Source organism: Protopterus annectens, chromosome 16.part0 (genome assembly GCF_019279795.1).
Source record: "Protopterus annectens isolate FY-2018-M chromosome 16.part0, PAN1.0, whole genome shotgun sequence".
Lineage (NCBI taxonomy): Eukaryota > Metazoa > Chordata > Ceratodontiformes > Protopteridae > Protopterus > Protopterus annectens.
The window spans coordinates 616,178,001-616,196,161 of NC_056750.1; the positions used below are offsets into that span (position 1 = coordinate 616,178,001).

General features: G+C 41.6%; 1 protein-coding gene across 1 annotated transcript in view; it reads right to left on the minus strand.

Annotated features, from left to right (window-relative positions):
* The window catches only part of LOC122790382 (solute carrier family 2, facilitated glucose transporter member 6-like), a 338,986-nt gene that overhangs the window by 170,015 nt on the left and 150,810 nt on the right, over window positions 1-18,161 (minus strand). Inside the window, exon 3 of the mRNA XM_044057896.1 lies at window positions 10,496-10,702. Within this exon, the coding sequence (XP_043913831.1) occupies window positions 10,496-10,702 (207 nt within the window). The remainder of the gene's footprint in view (window positions 1-10,495; window positions 10,703-18,161) is intronic.

Genomic DNA, 18,161 nt, shown 5'->3' on the forward strand with positions numbered 1-18,161 from the left:
ATCCTGAAGACAAGATAAGAATTTTTACTCTGGAACAGGACATATTTTAACAATTGTCTGGAAGAACTAATTTAATCCTGTATAACCCTGAAACAATCCCTGGTGTAAAAGTAAATCTAATACCATATAGACTAGCAGACAACCAATGCCAAGCAAGCGGTTAAGGAAGAAACAGAAAAATGTTTTCAAATGAGGTCAGAGCTGAATCTCATAGTTAATGGAATAGTCTCATTGTACTAGTTCCCAAACCTCATGAGGCTCTAACATTTTGTAATGACTTTAGGACACTAGATAGTTTCTCCAAATTTGATTCCTTTCCCATGCCTAGAATTGAACACTTGAGCAAAACTAGGTTATTGACAAATCTCATTAAAGGAAAATTCCACCTTAGAACTAAAAAATCTATTTTACTCTATCTTTTTCTAAGCTATTTTAACACCTCAAAATCACTCTTAACTGCTTCTTATATCATTTTAATATGTCTTCTGCAAAGTGGCTAACAGTAGGGCTTGACATATCAATGTGATATTGTTTTTCTTCAAACCTTTCTCTTTCCCATAATCCATTTCATGTCATGACAGACATCAGGAAGTACTGGTATATTCTCATGTCATTGACATATGATGGGATTAGTGTCAGTTACTGTTTTATATATACCTTCTGTAACAGTATGGCTTCTTTTATTTCTTGAATGGCCCTCATTTGTGTCTCACAGGTTGTTTTACAGCATACTAAGGAGTTATACAGCTGCAACCCTAAAGTAGCTAAATTGCAAGCATTTGTTCAAAGTATCTTTTAGTAGTCGAAGATGAATTGACCATCCCCTCCCCCTACACTTTTCCTTCAGGTGTCAAAACTGTTGCTGCTTTGAGGGATCCTTGCTGTTTCATATATAATCAACAGCTGCTAATGTAGAAGAATGGATTTGAAAGTAATTATGTTCCCCACTGCCAGCAGTGAGAATATTTTTATTTTCATTCATTCATTTATTTATTGATATGGATAGTTAAAGTACTTCAATTTCCCTTTCCTAATGTTTTAATGAAAGGACACATAACACATGTAAGCTAAAGTAAATTCAGCTGTATATCATGGTTGCTGTCAATTGTTACATTTCCTTTGTTGACTAGAAAATGCTCATGCACTCCACTTGTGTAAAGACTGTCACAAAGTCACTGGAATATGTCTCTTCCCAAGGATCTGTGCACCAAATATGCATCCTCCTCTGAAAGGATGTCACAAGAAAGCATAAAAGACCTTCTTATAAACATTATCAGTACACTTGTTTGATAGGGTTGCCACCTGTCTCACTTCCTGCAGAGAAGTCAAGATTTGGGTAGTTTTGCATTATTGTGGTGGCAGAGCATGAAAATAGTAAATGTGTTGGTACTTTACAAGAAAAAATATTTTCTGACTTTTCTCTCAATATGACAGACATCTTTGATACCACATTTAAGTCATCTTTAACTGTAAAGTAGTATAAACAACAAACATTTAAAGTTTAAAGCTTAGCATTTCAATAATGTGATGCTGCTTATGTAAATTTATCAAAAGAGGTGACAACTTGCCTTTGAATCCTTAACTGATCTAACTGCTTTGTTTTGCTATGAAAGGCGTGGCTACATTGGAAGCAGCTGTGAATCAGTGTAAGATCTCTTCCTCTCTGCAATGAAGACAGTGGAAAACACTTTCAGACCTCCGTCTTTTTTGCAGCAGCTGCTAATTACCCGTATATGGTTGTCAGCGGTACCTGACTACAGATTTCTTCTACATCTATGGTATGCTATGCAGATGTAGACAAATTCCTCTACAAGTTGTATGAAAACTTAAACTTAACTCATTAACACCTACGTGGTGTGTAATGTTACACCTCTGGTAGCCTAAACACATCTTGCATTTTCTGAAAATAAACTTAAATTAGAAGTTATGTACCTACCATAACGTTCCATGTTAGTTGTCTTCTCTCACCTTCTTTCTTGCTGGATGGGTTTGGAGCCGATCCTCGGCTCCGACTCGGCACTTGCTAAGCTCAAGAGTCACTTCCACCAGCTCGAGGCAGCCCCATATCCCATGATGCAAGGCGGTGATTACCCAGATCTCGTTTGGTAGCTAGAGGAAAAAATTACCTACTATCTTCCCCCAAGGGAAGAAGAACAACTAACCTGAGAAAAAACTGTAAGGGAAACCCAGGTAACTAAGTGCTGAGCTAACTGGTGTCCAAGGGAGAAATCTCCCAGAGAAGAGGATAGTTCAAGGTCTGTCCAGGCTAGGGGGACAGGAGGGAGGGACGCAAGAAAGAAGGCGAGAGAAGACAACTAACATGGAACGTTATGGTAGGTACATAACTTCTAAATGTTAAGTTGTCAATCTCGCCTTCATTCTTGCTGGATGGGACCGCGTCCCTAGCACCTCTATCCTGGGTGGCTCAATGGAACAGACTCTTGAGAACTGTGGAACCAAAACTCGCCCTGTCCCTGGAGGCCAAATCCAATTTGTAATGTGAGACGAAGGTATGAGGAGTGGCCCAAGTGGCTGCAGCACAAATAGTGTCTAAGGGTAGTCTAGCCTGAAAGGCTGTAGATGTGGCTAGGCCTCTGGTAGAATGTGCTTTTGGTATTGAGGTCAGCTGTTTGCCCCTAAGCTGCTAAATGTAAGAAATAGTGGAAGACAGCCATCTGGATAAGGTCACCTTAGAAACAGGGAGACCTTTCTTATTTTCAGCATAAGAAAGAAAAAGCTGATCAGACTTCCTAGATTGCTTTGATCTGTCCAAGTAATATCTGAGTTGGCGATGAACATCTAGGCAATGCAATTTTTGTTCCGCCCTGTCAGAATAATTGGGAAAAAATACTGGAAGATCAATAGATTGGTTTAAATTTGTCTTAGAAACAACCTTGGGCAAAAAGGATGGATTAGTTCTCAAAGATACTCTATCCTTGTGGAAGACCAAGTAAGGGGGATGAACACAGGGAGCATGAAGTTCGGACACCCTTCTAGCCGAAGTAATAGCGACTAGAAAGAGTGTCTTCCAAGAGAGAAATTTTAACGAGCATGTAGCAGCCGGTTCAAAAGGGGGAAGTATTAAGGATGCCAGCACTAAATTTAGATCCCACTGTGGTGGAGGATCCCTAACATGGGGGTTTAAGTAGGAAGATCCCTCTGAGAAAGGCTTTGCAAAGTTTATGAGACCTAATGTTCTGGTCTGCAAATCCGACATGAAAATTCGAGATTGCTGCCAACTGGACTTTAACTGTGGAAGAAGAAGAACCAGAGTGAAAAATTTCAGCTAGGAAGTCCAAAACTGACTGAATAGGGGCAGTAAAGGGATCTATGTTTTTAGACCTTGCCCAAAAGGAAAAATGTTGCCATTTGCTAGAGTAAATCCTTCTGGTAGAGGACTTTAGAGAAGCTACTATGATATCCCTAATGGGATTAGAGATCATAGGAAGCCTGGCTAAGGAAGGAAGTGGAGCAACCAAGCAGTGAGGTTGAGGGAACAAATGGACCAGTGCAGTTGACCCGACTGGTGGGTCAGAAGATCTGGAACTGGGTCCAGATGCCAAGGCTGCACTAAGAGACGTCGATGAAGGAACGGGAACCAAATTTGTCGAGGCCAGTAAGGAGCAATGAGAATCAGCTTGGCTCTCAAGTCGGTAGCTTTCTGAAGCACTTGAGGAATCAACGGAAAGGGGGGAAAACCATAAAGAAGTCCCCGGGGCCAATCCTGAGTTAGAGCGTCTCTGGGGGGATGGCCTGGAAGTGGAAAGAGAGAGAATAAGTCTGGGCATTTGCTGTTTTGGGGTGTAGCAAAAAGGTCGCAGCAAGGAGTGCCCCACTTCTGAAAAATCTCTTCCGCTATAGATTGTTTGAGAGACCACTCGTGAGGCATGAGTATAGCTCTGCTCAACCTGTCCGCTATGATGTTGGTTTTCCCGGGGATATGCATTGCTATCAGAAACTGCTGAGAGGAGATCGCCCATTGCCAAAGTCTGAGAGCTTCTTGACACAGAGGATAGGACTTGGTCCCGCCCTGTTTGTTGATATACCATACTACGGACATGTTGTCCGTGTGAACTGCGATAGTTCCTAAAGGAAGAAAGTCGTTGAGGGCTTGCAACGTTAAAAGCACTGCTGTCATCTCTAGGACATTTATATGCAGGTGGTATTCGAATGGTTGCCATGTGCCATGGACCATCCTCCTGCCCTGATAATGCCCCCCCACTCGATCAGGGAGGCATCCGAAGTGACAGCGGCGACAAATGGTCTGCCCTGATGGACTAGGGGGGAAGAAATCCACCAGGATAGGTGGCTCTTGCAGATCTGTGTGACAAGGATCTTGTGACGCATGGGCAACTGCTGGAAGGACCATTGGGTAAACAACATCCACTGTAGGAGACGCATGTAAAAGCGGGCCAGAGGAAGAAGTGTGATAGCAGCTGCCATTAAGCCTAACACTTTCAGGACCAACCTGGCTTGTACTTTTTTGCTGAATAGGATGATCCGAACATGATTTTGGATATCCAGGATTCTTTGATTTGTTAGATTTGCTGACATCCGAGTAGTGTCTAGATCTGTGCCTATAAAAGTAATAGATTGGCAAGGTGATAAGGAAGACTTTTCGAAGTTGACAGAAATCCCTAACTGGCTGCAGAGACGTAGAGTGTAATCCCTGGCCTGGAGAAGTTGATGCCTGGTGGTGGCTGTGAGGAGCCAGTCGTCTAGGTACGGAAACACCTGGAATCCCTGACGTCTCAGGTGAGCCGTGACCGCTGCCATGCATTTGGTGAACACTCTGGGGGCTGTGGTGAGACCAAAGGGCAGGGCTCTGAATTAAAAATGACTGGTCCCCAGCCGAAAGCGGAGAAACCTTCTGGAGCATCTGTGGATTTTTATGTGATAGTACGCATCCTGAAGGTCTATAGAGCACATCCAGTTGTCTTTGTCCAGAAAGGGCAAAATCGATTGAAGTGTGACCATCCGAAATCTCGTCTTTTTGACAGACTTGTTTAGTCTGCTGAGGTCTAATATTAGTCTCCCATCTTTTTGCAAACCAAAAAGAACCTTGAGTAGATTCCGGATTCTAAATGGTCTGCTGGAACTGGCTGGATGGCCCTTTCCTTTAGAAGTTTTGAAACCTCTAGCTTTGCAATTTCCCTTAGACTGGGTGCAACGTCTGGAAGGGATCCTTTTTGAGGGAAGGGGCTTTTCTCGAAAGGTATTTTGTAACCCTCGGATATGATCGATTGTACCCATTTGTCTTGAGAAAGGGAAAGCCAGGCTTCTGGGTACAGTGACAATCTCCCCACGACTGCCTCCAAGGGTGGGCAGTCGGGCAACACCTCAGGGATGCTGGAAGGGCTTGTCAGAGAGAGGCTCTCTGCTGCCCTGGTTCTGCAGACCCCCTCTGCCCCTAGGGTGGCGTCTGTTGTTATTACCCCCTCTGCCTCTGGGGGTAAACTGACCACGTGAGTCAGGCGTGACTCCTTGAGATTTTCAGAACCACATTTTCCCTCCCTTCTGACCTTTGGGGTAAGGTCTAGAAGGGGTGTTGAAACGGACTCCTACGGCAGAAAGAGTCTTGCCGTCTTGCTCGCACCTGGTCAAAGTGTCCTTCACCAGAGGTACAAACAAAGTTGTCCCATCAAAGGGAGAGTTTGTGAAGGATGCCTTAAAGGGGTCTGCAAAATTGCAAAGTCGCATCCAGGACTGACGTCTGAGAGCCACTCCTGTGCCTGCAGCTCTACTCGCTCCATCGGTTGCATAAGAAATGAGCCGCATGGAGGAGTTAGTTATGGAATTTAGGATTCCCAGCTGAGAGGCAATCTTCTCTTGAGCCCCAGCAGCTTATGGATCCTGTACCACCTCACCCAATTCCTTGAGGATATCTCTTTGAAGTCGGGTGAAGTGACATAGATAATTCAGCGAACGCATAGCAAAGGTCGCTGAGGAAAACATCCGCTTACCATACCTGTCCATGGTCCTAGACTCCTTGTTAGGAGGATGGATCGATACGGAAGGATCTGCAAGTTCCTTTTTGGTGGCGGCCACCACCACTATGGCATCAACCGGGACACCTTTGGTGAGAAACTGTTTTTCAGTGGGGGCCGTGATAAATTTAGAAGGCCTCCTGGGGACTGGTTCCACAGAATCAGGAGATGCCCACACCTTTCGAGCTATCACATCCATGAGGGGGTCGAAAGGCGGAGACACCCAGGAGGTGAAGGGTCGAGATCCAAAAGCCTCCAGGTATACCGCCTCATCCTCGGAGGGGTTAATGGAGGGCCAGTTCCCCCTCTGTTTCAGGAGTTCATGAATATCTGAAAAGGAGACATCCTCAGAGGGGGATCTTGGGGACCCCTCCGACTCATCTAAGTCGGTATCTGATGTCGTAGACTCAGGGGAGTCTAAATGCTTCCTCTTGCAGGTCCTCTTATGCGGGGGTTCCCCTGAAGGATCAGGAGAAACCTCGGAAGAGGAAGGTATTCCCAATGGGGAAACCTGGGGCGATGGATCTTTGGGTCCGGGAGCAAGAGAGTGGGAAGAGATTTCTACAGGCACTGAAGAGGGAGGAGCTAAAGGGACCGACTGTTGACTCAGCTCAGGGGCTAGTACACTCCTCATCACCTCGAAAGCTCCCCTCCCGGGGAGGACCGAGAGCTCCCGCTCCGAGGAAACAGGAATCCCCGGCCTCACCAAAAGGGAAGGCTCCGAAGCAGATGTCGGTGCCGAGCTTAACAAAGCCGAAGCTCTGAGGGGGAGAATGGGATCGGACAAGGGTCCGATGCCACTCGCCCCCTCAGAACCGACAAGGGAAGCCCGATGACTGGATCCCTCCAAGGACGGTCTCAAGGAGGAGATAGGAGTCGAAGACGACGGAGCTGAAAGGAGTGGTATCGGCTCTGAAGCACCAACAGTCACAGATCCAATAAGCTCCGGCTCCGAGCTCTGAAGGAGAGTCGAAGGAGGAATTTCTGGAGGGTGTGGAATAGCGGTCGTCTGCTGAGACGGGCTATGAAGCATCTGGGCCAGTGCCTGTGATTTCAGCAGTCTACTCACCACTCTCTCCAAGTCATGGTTTGAGAGTCTGGAAGACCTTGAGGATTGGCTCCGATGGCTCCGCTCCAAAAGTAAGGGAGAGGCCGGAGCCGAATGAATAGACTCCAGCGACGGAGATCTGGATCTCTTTCTCGACGGAGCCAACTTCGGTTCCAGTTGGAGCCGACAACTTGTCGGCTCCGAGCTGGGTCAAAGATGTGTTGGCTCCAGCCGGAGCCGACACAGGCATGGAAGCAAGAGTATCGGCGCCGATTGGCGCCGATACCGAACCTTCAGAGAAGGAAGGATCAGCTCCAGCCAGAGCCGATCTCGACTCCGAGGGAGTCGGAGCCAAGGCCGAAGGCTTGGACACTGAAGCCTGGGCCTTGGGAGGCTTTGAGGGCTTCCCCGAGCCGGACTTAGCCGGGGAGCTCTCAGGCTTTAATAAGCCCCTGAGAATAAGTTTATTCCTATGTTCCTGCAGGACTCTCTGGCTGAAGGAGTGGCAAATAGCACAGGAGTCCTGCAGGTGTAGAGGTCCCAGGCAAGAAGTGTGACCGTCTGTCAGAGACATCTTCTGACAGCACGAGTCACACTTCTTGAAGCCTGAGACCCTAGCCTCTTTAGACATGACCGAGTACCTTCACACACACACTACACACTCAGTCCAAAAATTAAACTAATTTAATAAATCCCAGTACAGGGAAAAAACACACAGACACACAAAAATATAGGAGGGGTAAAGACCTAAGGCCCGACTAGCAAAAAAAATAAATAAAGAGAACGGGACACTAACGGGAATAGGGCTAAGTGAATCGGGAAGTTAACTAAGTAATATATATAAAAATATAAAGTAATGGGGTGGACTAAAGTCTCAGAAAAAAGTAGAGAAAAATTCACTTACCAGGAGCTGGTAAAAAGTTACCTCATGAGCGAAGCGGCAAACGAGATCTGGGTAATCACCGCCTTGCATCATGTGATATGGGGCTGCCTCGAGCTGGTGGAAGTGACTCTTGAGCTTAGCAAGTGCCAAGTCGGAGCCGAGGATCGGCTCCGAACCCATCCAGCAAGAATGAAGGCGAGATTGACAACTTAACATCATATGATAAACAAATGCAAATATATTGTGAACAATAAAAGATATTATAACTGTTCATATAGCAATGCTATCAGTAAGTATTCCTAACACTGATAATAGTTAGTTCATTAATAGTCTTTCCATAAGTACTATAATATATTATAATCTACACAAACCCAAAATTATTTTTTTGCTAAATTTTCACAAACAAAATAACAAACATATTCAAAAGTTCTGCAACCTAAGTCTATATTATTAGAACATTTTTCTTAACTGGACAAGAGCTTTCGCTTGGCAACAAGAACTTCCTCTAGGAGTGCATGTTTATTGAGATATTTACAGAAATATGAAAGCATATGCTTAATTGTATAAATAGCAGTATAAATAACATTGAATTTCTCTCAAGTTGTGCAACTTATAGTGTAAATATTAAAGACATTTTTCTTCAGCATTATCTAATGTTTCACCTGATGACATGCAACAGCCTGTAAGTCACTTGGTTTTTGAAGTATTAAGTATCTAAATGAATATTATTTATTTTCATAATCAATAAACCAAATTTTATTTATTTTACATTTGTTTACTGGGAATGTCCAACTGGGTAGAGCTGCTCGTTTTCAATGGAGGCCCAGGGAAAAAAGCTCCATACATTAATACACTGAACATATGTAAACAGTATCATATGCAACACACAATAATAATTGTACACAGTTATGCAGTCAATACAAAATTTCAAGTGACCGTAACATTTGTATCATACTGAGGTAGCAGCACAATTTATATGCATAGTAAGAAATAAAAGGATAAGAAATAAGAGTCAAGACTCTGTATATAATGAGTATATCAGTGTATCAGTAGTCACACACAGTATGATTATAAGAGTATGCAGAAGAAATTGTGCTAACTACATTTTATCTTTTATTAGAGGGGCTATTAGTTTTCTAAGAGGTAGATTTGAGATGGATAAAAGGAGGTGGGGTAAAATAATAGTAGGATTCCTGAGAATATCTCAGGTATAGTGGTATATAAATGAACGTTAACAATGAATGTTCCTGTCTCCTACCATTTCATATCACACTACACCCCTGAGTAACACATAGGGCTCTCAACTAAGAAAATATGAACATAAATATGAAAATATGAGTAATAAGTGACAAACTGTGATATTTCTCTTCTGCAGGACATCCTAGATTAACAATCTTAGTGTCGTTTTCTTAATAAATCCTTATACTTTCTAATAATGCTTATTAGCTGGTAAGTCATTTAGTTAAAGAAGCCAGATCAAAAAAATGTCTGCACACCATAAGGAGCTATAAGTATGAACTGGAAGTACACAAAAAATGCGTTATACTCTTCTATGAGTCAAAAACAAGGGTGGCCCTTCCCTTCATTTGATTCAACAGTGAAAAGTACACACAGGTATCTAGTACCTACACAATACTGGAACTGTATTGTAGGGAGAAAAGCAACCTAAGAGTTGAGTTAAACTGTAAAGAAGGTGGAGTTTTCCTTTAACTTGAGATGTCAAGAAGAAAACAGAGGTATTCATGCCTGATGACTTTTTTCACTGTAATTTCATGCCATTTGTCTTTCATGAAACTCCAGCGACGTTATATACACTGGATTCTTAGTCCTCACAACCACCACCAGCAGGTATGCAGCAATTTGACTTAGGTCTTTTCTCAGAAGTTTGGAAAAGTCACCTCCCTAATGTCCTAGCCATTCTAAATTGTTTACATTCTCTCTCTCTCGAGTCTGTCAGCAAATGCCAACTCATGCAGTATGTGACACATGGTTGGGTTCATGAAGATCCCTCAAAGTAAATATCTCCAGCAGACAATACAGCAAAGATAACTGAAAGAAAGCCACTTTCAGCAAACCAAAAGTTAAGTGGTAGGAGAACCACCACAACCCTCTGATATATATATATATATATATATATATATATATATATATATATATATATATATATATATATGTATATATACATATATATATACATATATACTTACATACACACACACATATACTGTGGAAATGGTTACTTTGTACTTTCAGTTCAGAGCTCAGTCCAGCTGCATGCATTCTGTTTTCACAAATGGGTGATGGTCTAAAAACTGATGTCCTTGTAACCCAGAAACACATTAGGTAGGAATGTGATTTATAATTATTGACTATCCATGAGCTGATTGTTTAAGTATCAGATGTGGTGTGCCAAGATGCATTTCATTCACTGCTAACTACTAGGATGTCCGACATGCCATATTACTGGGTAGTGCAGTATGGTACATATTCACTGATATATAAATAATAAAACATTTTCACATATTTTGCAGTCTAGTTTTACTTCCCGATTAAACAATGACCTCAAAATATCCTTACTGGGATTGATGCAGATGTTAGTCCTCCGGCGATTCCTGTTAAGATCCTTCCACCATACAGCATATTCACATTCTGGGCACTGCTCATAATAAAATAACCAATTCCAGATGGCACTGCAGAAAGCATGATGCTTAGCTTCCGTCCTACTATGTCATTGAGGATCATTCCAAAAAGGCCTCCAGCTGCAGTACCCAGGGTAAACACAGACTAGTAAGAATGAGAAGGAAAACTTCAAGTTACTGTGCATGAACTGCATACATCATATACAACATCTCACAAGATCAAACCTTACACAGATATCTATGTGTGAGCCAAAATCATATCACCACAGCAGTGATACAGCCATTACAGTAGAACAAAACATCAGTCTTCTGTTGGCATACTATGGCAGAAATACTCTCTGCAATATGTTTCTTATGACTGATGGTCATAAAGCCGTGCACATCTGAGCTTGTCAGTATGGAAATGTCAGGGAAGTATGGGCGGATGATGACAGGTCCTGCTGTAGAATATACATGAGTGTATACCACCTTTTATGGGAGGTCAGCCACTCAACACAACTTCTACCTACTTTCTGTGTTTTTCACATAGCTGACACTTTTTTTAGGAGCTATCACCTGCTACCTTGAGGACTAATGCAATGTCATCTAAAAATGTATACAGTGATATAGTGTTATGCCTTCTGAAGTAATTACAGGTCTCTACAATGTTCCAGTACTGCAAATCCATTTCTTCCTCATGGAAGTTGTGGTAGGGTACCTGCAACACTGCAGTTACTCTTACAGTAACAACATCTAGCCTGTGCACATCTAGAAAGCTAGAATCCAAATCTGAACTCTATGCTGCACATGACCTGCTGTTAGCAATTTGCATAGTGGTAATAAAGCCACAGCAATACTTCTGGCCCAAATATTTTTCCTGTTACACAGCAGAATAGCTTATCTGTATCACTATTCCTTACTGCTTTTCTTTCTATGTGCCATCTAATACAATTATAAAATGTGAGTTCCTTTTTGGTGGCCACTCTTGTATATGCTTAGTGTTGTTATCTTCCTTTTATCCAAAATGTCTGATATAAATTTTTCTACAGTGATCATAAAAACAGTGATTTTTCATTGAGAATTTTAACATCTATAATACACTTCCTAGGTGACCTCATCTTACTATGTGACACACTTCTATAGCTGTTTCATTTTCAACTTTATTTTATTTTATTTTTATTATACTTCCTAGGTGACCTCATATTACTATGTGACACACTTCTATAGCTAGTTCATTTTCAACTTTTATCTTTGTGAAGCTCTAATTTTAATACTAGGCTTACAATTACCTTTTAATATCAGTAATCATCTCCATTGTTGTTTGAAAAACCAGCAAGGTACTATTCCTGTCCTTATGTTTATGTTTGCATATTTTTAAATTACTTTTGTTGCTGCTATGTATAAATTTATATCTTCAGTTTACATAACCTTGTTTGTCAGTCATTTGTGTCCCACCATGTATGTCTTCTCTAGTTAGGATTCATTAAGACGTTTTAATATCACTAATCATCTCCATTGTTGTTTGAAAAACCAGCAAGGCACTATTCCTGTCCTTATGTTTATGTCTGCATATTTTAAATGACCTTTGTTGCTGCTATGTATATCTCCAGTTTACATAACCTTGTTTGTCAGCCATTTGTGTCCACCATGTACATCTTCTCTAGTTGGGATTCATTAAGACATTGCTCAAATTTTGAGTAAACCTACTAGCTGCTAAGTACTAGACACTAAAATGTTTGCTGTATGTATTAAATATACTGGATTAATTGACTAAATGAATGAATGAATGATTAATTGACAGAGAGGCTAATCGATTGACTAGTTGAATAGCTGATCAATTTTGTTGATCAGGTTAGCCCTGCTGGACAACGTCCTTTTTCAGAGAGGATCCAGTAATAAAATTTACAAATACTGAAAAAGCATCTCTATTTTGTTACTTCATAGTACAACAAACACAGTACATAAGAGCTGAGACAGTGTGAACTTCACAGAAGATCGCAGACAACATACAAAGTCATTTAGATATAATAGTCATATGAATAATGTACAGTCATACACTCTGAATACATATCATATAATGTGCAACTAATGACCAGTTTCACTGCACATAATGTATGACATAATCTATGAATAGTGCACAGTTGTATGCTCTGAATACATTTCATACAATGTATAACTGTTGACCAGTTCCACTGCACTACTTCTTGATATTTATATCTTTCCTGTGCATTCACCTTAAAGAACCAAAGCTTATCTAGTAGGCAGATGACTCAACCCTCCTTTTCAGTACTACAAATACATGCACAATGCAAGATGCTCTACAAAGTTTTTCACTTGCCTTGTGTCATGGTTGTACAGTTATGGCTCAGTTCTGAACACAGTCTAAACAAAGTGCAGAGTCTTCACTGTCGAGAGAAGTAACTATTCATCAGCTGACAAGCTATTCAATACTTGTGAACCTTCAGAAACAGTATCTTCCATCAAGCATTTTTATCTAGATTTATGGGCTAGGCCTCTTATAGTCCTTGTGATTGCTTGCCTAGTATTGTTTCCATCTTCCTATGGCAAATAACTTAAATTTGAACAGTGATTGCTAACAGAGTCAAAAGTCCAGTCAGCTTGAGACTTCCAAGATGGCTGTACATTAACAGTTTAACTTCAACTCTCCCAGTGTGACAACAGAAACTTTCGAGAGAGCAAGTGAATTCATATTTTTGAGTACTTTTCAGTAAATGGCTAGTAAATGCATTGCCTGGATGCCAGCAAAAAGGAAATTCAGAGAACTTCAAAGAAAATTAATCACAAAAGGTAAGGAAAAAACATTGAGGGGGAAGAATTCTGCAGCTGTTCAGCAAAAAGCAGTGCAATCTCCAGCTTTAGTGCAACACATGACTTCCAGTAACCTAGAGGAAAAAGTAAATGAAACATTGATGAGTATATCAAATCAAACAATAAAAGGTTGGAAAAATGGAAGAATATTTAAACAGATATTCAAATGAGGTGATAAAACTGAGAAAATCAGAGGTAAAAATGTAGAAAAGGCTGGCTGAATACGAGACTGCTCAAGAAGGGATGTTTCAAAAAATAATACAATTAGAGAACAGAGCACGTAGGGAAAACTTGAGATTACCTGCTGTACCAGAGAATCTGGAATGAACATGCTGTATTAATTTTATGAAAGAACAAATAAGCAACTGGACTGGTATTCCACTGCAGGATTTGTTAATTGAAAGAGTACTTCATATGTATGCTCCAAACCTGGCTATGAGAAAGCAACCTAGAGCTTTAATAGTAAAGATGGAATCCTACCACCAGCAGGAGTTGATTTTGACAAAACTGTGGCAGAGGGACAAAGTACTTAAAGTGGGAGACAGTAGAATATTTCTGGAAAATTATTATTTACTGTACACCAGGCAGAAGAGGAGTAAATTTATTCCAGTAATTAAGGAATATCAAGAAGCATGTGTGAGATTCAAACTGCTGTACCCAGCTGTCTTTAGAATATTCTTTCCTGGAGTGATAAAATCATTTTTGATGCAGAACATACTAAGGAGGAAATACAAAGGTTTGTCCAACAAAAAGGGAGCTGTAAAACAGGAGATTCTGCTTCTTGTTCTTTAGGTAATAAAGACCACAGAGAGACTGTGCCAGTAAAACCTTTTCCAATAGCTCAATGAAAAATGCTTGACAGACAGAAAAAAAGTACAAGAAGTGACTAGAAGATAGTACAGTTGTGTAAGAGCTTACCATAACAGTAGATTGCTGCAGTATTCTTAACAAATAGCATTCCCCTGCTGCAGAAGCCCCACATCTGGCCAGTCTTCCAAAGACTCCTGTTGCTTTGAAGGTATGTCAAATGTCACCCAAATGCTCCCTGCATAACACAGGGCACAAAGATGACTTTCAGGCATACCAAACACAGAACTGATTACTCCAGGAGAAACACTAGTCCAAAGAACCCAAGAGGTAACACGTACATCCAGGAAGGTAAAGCACTAGGGGGATGGAGGGTGGGAGTGAATATTGCAGTGAAGGCAAGGACATCTACCATTATGGTAAGATTTTACACAACTGTACTATGTCCTTACATTCACTGCTGTAGTATTCTTAGCTAATGGGAGAATGCTAAAGCACAAGAGGAAACTTGGGAAGAGGAAGGGGCAGAAAAGTCCCCTAAAAACCATGAGGAACTGAACTAGCAAAACCAGGCCTAGCTCTAGAAATACCATCCAACTTGCAGTACTTGGTGAAGGTATGTACAGACGTCCAGGCAGCTGCTTCAATAATAGAATTAGTATCTAAACCTTTGAAAAAAGCACCAGAAGAAGCCATAGCTCTAGTAGAATGAGCCTTAATTGAAGAAGGAGGAGTCTTGCCATGAAAAGTGTAACAAAAGGAAATAGACTTAGAAATCCAAGAAAAAAATAGTTTGCTTGGATACAGTAAGTCCCAAAGATCTAGGTCCTAGAATCTAGGATGAAAAGAAACAAATGACTGATCAGATTTTCTAATAGCCTTAGTCATATCCAAATAAACCCTAAGTTGCCTATGCATGTCCAAAGCATGTTGTACCCTCTCACTGTCAGTTTTTTGAGAGCAGAAATGCAGATTAATAGATTGATCATTGATGGTGAACCTATGACACGCATGTCAAAGGTGACACACGCCACATTTTGGATGACATGCCAGCAATCATCAACACCCGAGTTTCCAAAGAAGTTGCTTCTACATTCATTGCTCATGTGAAGTGCACTGAATTATTTTGTGCCAGGAGCTTTTGACACACCAAACCCAAAAGGTTCGCCAGCACCGGATCAAGAACATTCTGTCTTTGAGAAAAATCAAAAATGGAGGACAAGCCTTAAGGGCCTGCAATTCATACACCTGTCTGGCAGAAGTAACAGCTAATAAAAGAACAGTCTTCCAGGAACAATGTTGCAGGGAAGCTGTAGCAGCAGGCTCAAAAGGAGCCTTAGTCAACTTCTCCAAAACAAAATTAAGATTGGGAGAAGGAACATGCTTCCTGGGAGGTCTAATATTAAGGATGCCTTTAAGAAATCATTTCACCTCAAATCTAGTAGCTAAAGGAAGTGATAAAGGCAGAGAAGCAAAGACAGCCAATAGGTGGGCCTTGATAGAAGAACAGATCAAATCAGCATTGAGTAACTCACACAAATAAGACAGAACCAAAGGACCATCCACAGTAAATGGGTCCAGGGTATGAGAGAGACACCAAAAACAGAACCTCTTCCTTTGGATAAGTAGAATTTCCTAGTCATAGGTTTCCTGCAGGACTTGCAGCATGTCCCCAGAAAAAAAAGGTGTCTATGAGGAATCAAAATCCTATCACCCACAATGTCAACTGAAGAGTGGACAGGTGGGGGATTGATAACAGATCCCTTATCTTATGTGATTATATCCATCCTGTGAGGCAACTTGTGATGATTTCCCCTGGCTAGATGCAGAAGAAGAGGAAACCAGTGCTGTCATAGCCAAAAGAGAGTCACCAATAAGATTTTGGGAGCATCCTGCTGAATTTTGAATAGGACTTTCGAAATGAGAGGAAAGGGAGGGAATGCATAAAGAAGCATCCCCTTCCAAGAAAATAAGAGGATGCCCAACTTTCTTACCAGAGGACCTGGGACTCTGGCACAAAACAGAGGATGTTGTCTGTACAGAGGGGAGGCAAAAAGATCCACTTGAGGAGTACCCCACTGGTGGATAATGTCCATAAACACATCCCTGTGAAGCATCCATTCATGGGATTGAGTTAAGGGCCTGCTCAGAGTCTCTGTCATGATGATCTGACTGGAAGGGATATAAACTGCCTAAAAAGTCACTTGACACTGAAAAGCAAGATCCCATAACAAAAGTGCCAACTGGCAAAGAAGATAAGATCTTGTTCCTCCCAGCTTGTTGATATACCACATCACTGTGGTATTGTCTGTGAACACATTGAGAGGGCCTGGAGAAAATAGAGACTGAAAGGCCTAAATAGCCAGCAGAGAACACTCATTTCTTTGACACTGATGTGCTCCTTCTGCTGATGAGGCAACCACACCACCTGTACCTTTAGGGAGCTAAAAGTCCCTTGTCTGAAACATCCAGGAACAATTCCTGAGAGGTAAGAGGGGTTGAAAAGGGATCCCTGGATTCAGCGACAACTGCTGAATCCACCAGCAAAGTTCTTGTCTGAGACAAGAAAGAAGAAGAACTAAGAATTCTGTTGGATGAGCATGTTGAAGCCACACTGACTTCAGAAACCACTGAAACTTTCTCATATGAAGTTTGGCCAGAGGGAACCATGAAACCCAAAACTCTCAGGAACTCCCTGACAGCAATGAAAGTCAGAGGAAGAAGAGTGTGAAAGAAAGAAATGAGATTTAAGGCCTTTGGAGGGGGTAGGGATACAGGCATTGTCACTGTCTGAATCATAGAAACCAGAAAAGCATGATCCTGAGAAAGAGTCAGAGTAGACTTTTTAAAGTCCAGGATTTGAAGAAGTTAAATGGCAAAATGAAGATTTTGCAAAAGGGTCTCCGGAGAGGACATCTGAATAAATCATGTAAGGAAATAATTGGATCCACTGAAGCCTGCAAAAAGCAATCATGGGAACAAGGCATTTGGTGATCACCCTTGGGGCAGTAGAAAGGCCAAAGGGCAAAGCAGAGAACTGAAAATGTCAGGAAGCAACAGAGAAATGCAAAATCTTCCTGAAAAGAAGATGATCGGCATATGGAGATAAGTATCCTTGAAATCCAGAGACACCATATAGGCCTGAAGGGAGCAAAAGAGGAAACAGAATCTAAAGGGACAACATCTGAAAGGAAGGCATCTTTAGAAAACTGTTTAGATGAGAGAGGTCTAGAAGAGGTCTCCAAGTGTCCTCTTTTTTGGGCACAAGAAACAATCTGGAGTAGAACCCTTTCCCCTTTTGGAATGCAAGCACCCCTTGAATAGTACTCTGAAGCAAGAGATCTTGAAGAACATCTGGGAAAAAGGGAAGCTGTTCCTGATAAGGCTGAGGAATGCACATAAAAGGAAGATGGGATTTCCATACCATGAAGCACCCCTGATGAATGATCGACAGAACCTAAGAATCCTGAGAGATCTGAAGCTGAACTGGAAGTGAAACAGAAAGGTTAGGAGAAAGAGAAATGTGGCTGAGAGGAGATAGTCACACAGCACCTGGTATATTCAGAAAGAAAGGCTTCAGAGTCCCCGAAAACTGTGCAGCCTTAGCAGGAGGAGTCCATTTGCCATTCTTCTTACCTTTACTAGAAGGGCAGGATTGTCTACAAACAATGGCAGGCTTAGTGGGGTAGTTTCTCTGAAATTTAGGCACAGGAGAAACAAAAAAGAAATTGTCTTACCATTCCATCTGTGTTGTTGATCTTCACCAATCCTTGCAAGTGGGTTTGGTTTCAAACCCTCTGAACCGGCTCAGCCGTATCTTTCAGCTCGAGCTCTCCATCCCCTCATGCCAGACACTACTCATAATGCTTCTCACAGAGATTACCTCAGATCAAGTTTGCCAAATGATAGTATATAGACAAAAATATGTGGTTATCTACAGATAGTATAGAGAATGAGGCCATATATGAGCCCTTAATGAGAAATCAGCT